At 50.9% G+C, this 3473-nt stretch overlaps 1 protein-coding gene across 1 annotated transcript in view; it reads left to right on the top strand.

Moving 5' to 3' along the window:
* TANC1 (tetratricopeptide repeat, ankyrin repeat and coiled-coil containing 1) overlaps positions 1-3473 on the top strand; it is a 296536-nt gene that overhangs the window by 211199 nt on the left and 81864 nt on the right. Inside the window, exons 6-7 of the mRNA XM_045298122.1 lie at positions 988-1118; positions 2182-2368. Of these exons, the coding sequence (XP_045154057.1) occupies positions 988-1118; positions 2182-2368 (318 nt within the window). The remainder of the gene's footprint in view (positions 1-987; positions 1119-2181; positions 2369-3473) is intronic.

Genomic DNA, 3473 nt, shown 5'->3' with positions numbered 1-3473 from the left:
AGCTGTCCGTGGGGTCTCCCGGCGTCGGGATGGACTCCGAGACAGTCAGTGCGTGGGAACCACCCACGTGTGTCCTCGCGACTGCGGCTCACACGGAGAACACAGATGACTGTTCTGCGTGGAACAAAGTATATCCCTGGGTCCGTGGCCTGTGTTCCTGGGCTAGTGCCAACTGTTAATGCCTTCCGCTCCTGGCCAAAAGGTTGGAGGTTGAAGTTCACTGTAGCGGTACCTCAGAAGAAAGGCCTGGAGATACCCTGTAGAGGATCAGCCGTTGAGAACTGTAGGGCTCACCATTGGGTTTGACACACTCCGGTTGCCATGGGTTGGAATCGGCACAACAGTCGCTGCTTATATGCCCCTTGGGATTCATTGCACTGGATTTAGAATTTTCATTTCCTTGTAAATTCTCTCTGGCCCTCCCCTTGGAATCCTGTGGTTTTCAGTTTTTTCAGTTCTGGGATCTATTACATTGGTGTTCTACTAAGGCCGTTTGTGTTGCTGTCTGGTTTAATGAGCACTTGGACTTGAGTTTTACCCCAATATCCAAATAGTCTGAGTTTCTGCCATCGTGCTACCAATTTGTCTCGGGTGGGTATTGACCACGGGGGCTCTTGAAGGGTGAAATGCAGGGTAGGTCTTTTTCTTTGCTTTATGCCTGATGTCTTCCCTCCCTCCCCCCCGCCCGCCTCCCTTTAACATGACGTAGAAATAGAAATGACCATCAGATAAAAGCTCTGTGCTTTTCTGGTGCAGGCCAACTATTTCACCCTTTGCACTTGGGGTTTCTGGTTCATTGTTTTCTTGACCTGACACCGCCTCTTAATTGGAACGCACCGCTGGAGGACAGGCAGCGCTGTCAAACTTTGTGCATTTGGTGCAAAACAACTCAAAAGCACCAGACAAGCAGCTGTGGTGCCACCTCGTCCAGATGCGACCCTGAGATCCCCCGAGGGACACCTTCATTGTTTTCTCTCTTTGTTCCAGAAGCAAAGGCTGATAATGAACCGAGCTGTTCCCCGGCAGCTCAAGAACTGTTGACAAGGCTGGGATTTTTACTGGGCGAAGGGATCCCGAGTGCCACACACATAACCATTGAAGAAAAAAATGAAACCATGGTAATGTCGGAGGGAGAGGCAGCCAGCTGTTCATGCCTGCCCCACGGGTGAATACAGTGCTAACCCTCTGCTGCCCCTGCCTGGGTGCGGAGAGTCCTTGTTGGGGTCAAATGAATTCTGGGGGGTGGGGGTGGGGGTTGATGTGCATTTCCACAGTTTGTTTCTGGGTAAGATCTTGCGCTGGGGGAGTTGGGGGGAAGCCAAAGGCAGAACTTAAATCCCCAAGTTAACCTTGTCACTGCCTCATCAGTCCCCAGAGAATGGTGGCTAGCTCAATGAAAGGGGCGGAAAGAATTCCGTAGGAATGATGCCCCTTTATCGTTAAAGTACCATTCTTTTCATCTGGCTGCCTGGGTATGTGATTGGCTGTGCTTTTTTTGTAAGTTGAAATTTGGGAGGGTCAGCTGGGTGAGGAAAGATTTATTCGAGGTGAGGCAGGGAAGGACCAAATGGCTCATCGTTAAGGGGCCAGCCGTGCTGGGCCACTGCCCCATCACAGGTGTGTGCATTTGAATAGCAGTGCGGGCCTGGCACATCTGTCCCCGGGAGGCAGAGCTCTGCGAGGGTGCCCTGCGTTGACTGCGATGGAGGTGGCCACTGCTGCCGCTGCCCCGTTCTCCTCCTGACCGCTGAGCCCATCCGTCTTCAGGGTTTGCCTCGACGGCCCTGACACGTTACCAAACAGTTCCCAGGTTTCCCGTGCAGAAGTCAAACCACCCGTTTGCCTTTGGCCGACTTTAAATGAGAGGAAGTCTGCCCGTTTTGCCAGTTCTGTATAAGTGGGCATTCCCACTAAATTCTTCAAGGCTTCCCTTCCAGCCCAAAAGGGGGAGAGGGAAAAAAGAAATCACCGAGGGAGGAGGTGGAGGGCGGGTGTGGGAAGGATAAAGGTATTTTTTGCTTGGGAAATTTGGAAGGCCGTGTGCCCTTCCATGGAAGCTCCCTGGATACGAAAGGCACCCTCCCAGATTCCCTTTGTTTGGGGTTCGTCGTTTCCGAGGACGTCGGAAGCAGAAGGAATGTGTGGACGCCGCGCTAACTCCTCGTTCCATTCGTCTTGCAGTGCACGGCTCCTAGCCAAGGCATCAGCCCTTGCTCCACCCTCACAAGCAGCACCGCATCTCCCAGCACCGATAGCCCCTGCTCGACCTTGAATAGCTGTGTCAGCAAGACGGCAGCCAGCAAAAGTCCCTGTGAGACCGTTAGCAGCCCTAGTTCCACCCTGGAAAGCAAGGACAGTGGAATTATAGGTAAGCAGCACACTGCTCAGTAATGGAATGTCGCGGTGCACAGCAGCCTGGAGCATTAGACAGGCACTTCTCTAACAGGGTTTGTCGAGCGGCCTGTGAAGGTCGTGCCTGCCCTCCTCTCTGCATTTTGAGGACGGCCCCGGCTCCGTGTGCAGCGTAACAGCTTTTAAATCCCTTGATGCTTCTTTCGCAAGTCCATGCTTCCTGGGTAAAATCTTTTCCTGATTAGAGTTGCCCAGTGTCCTTAGAAAAACCTCCCTAACTTGTCTTGTTCCATTTGCTGGGGGCTAGTGTCCCACTGGGGCATACAGCAGGGAAATGCAAGAGTGCATTTTCCGGAGTCTCCACTCGATCTCGGGGTTATTTTCCCCACAACGGTTCAGACCTTTGATTTTTGGTGTTTCTTATAATGAAATCTAACCATGGCCTTGAGGCCTTAGAATTCCTACGCGGCCCTCCCGTGTCTCACAGACCCTCACTCACACTATAGGTGAGGTGGCAAAGAGACAAGAGTTCTAGTCCTGATTACTACACTGACTAGCCAGCCAGATACCATGAGGTCAGTAGATTATGGACTTTTCTGCACACTGTTCTCTGTCTGGGTAAAGATTTGGTCACCAACCCAGCTGTGTATTAGAGCTGTCTCGAGGGTGTGTTAAGAGCCCCTGTACCCTAGATCCCATTCCTAGTAGACTGTCCCCATTTCTGAGGGTGGACCCAGGCCTCGGTATTTCTCCAGCTTGGCCCGTTTCATTCAGAGAACACAGGAATAGCTACTACGCTGCTCTGAGTCCTTCCCTGTTCTCAGCGGTCTCAGTAGCGGGTCTGTACTGAGCTGTCTGTTTTGCTGAGCTACCCTGTGTCTTTGACGGCTATTTTAAGTTTGGTTATGGACTGACCCCACTTAACATCTCAGTGGAATAGCATTTGAGTTCCTTTTTTTTTTTATGTTAATTCTGATTCATAACAACCCTATAAAAGGGTTCTGAGATGGTAAATCTTTTTTTTTTTTTACTACTTTTTTTTTAAACATTTTATTAGGGGCTCATACAACTGTTATCCCAATCCATACACACATCAATTGTGTAAAGCGCATTTGTACATC

This window comes from Echinops telfairi, unplaced genomic scaffold (genome assembly GCF_000313985.2).
Source record: "Echinops telfairi isolate 266 unplaced genomic scaffold, ASM31398v2 ScPeMD7_4;HRSCAF=17, whole genome shotgun sequence".
NCBI classification, from domain to species: domain Eukaryota; kingdom Metazoa; phylum Chordata; class Mammalia; order Afrosoricida; family Tenrecidae; genus Echinops; species Echinops telfairi.
The sequence above is the reverse complement of the archived record's forward strand: the minus strand, read 5'-3'. Positions and strand labels throughout refer to the sequence as shown.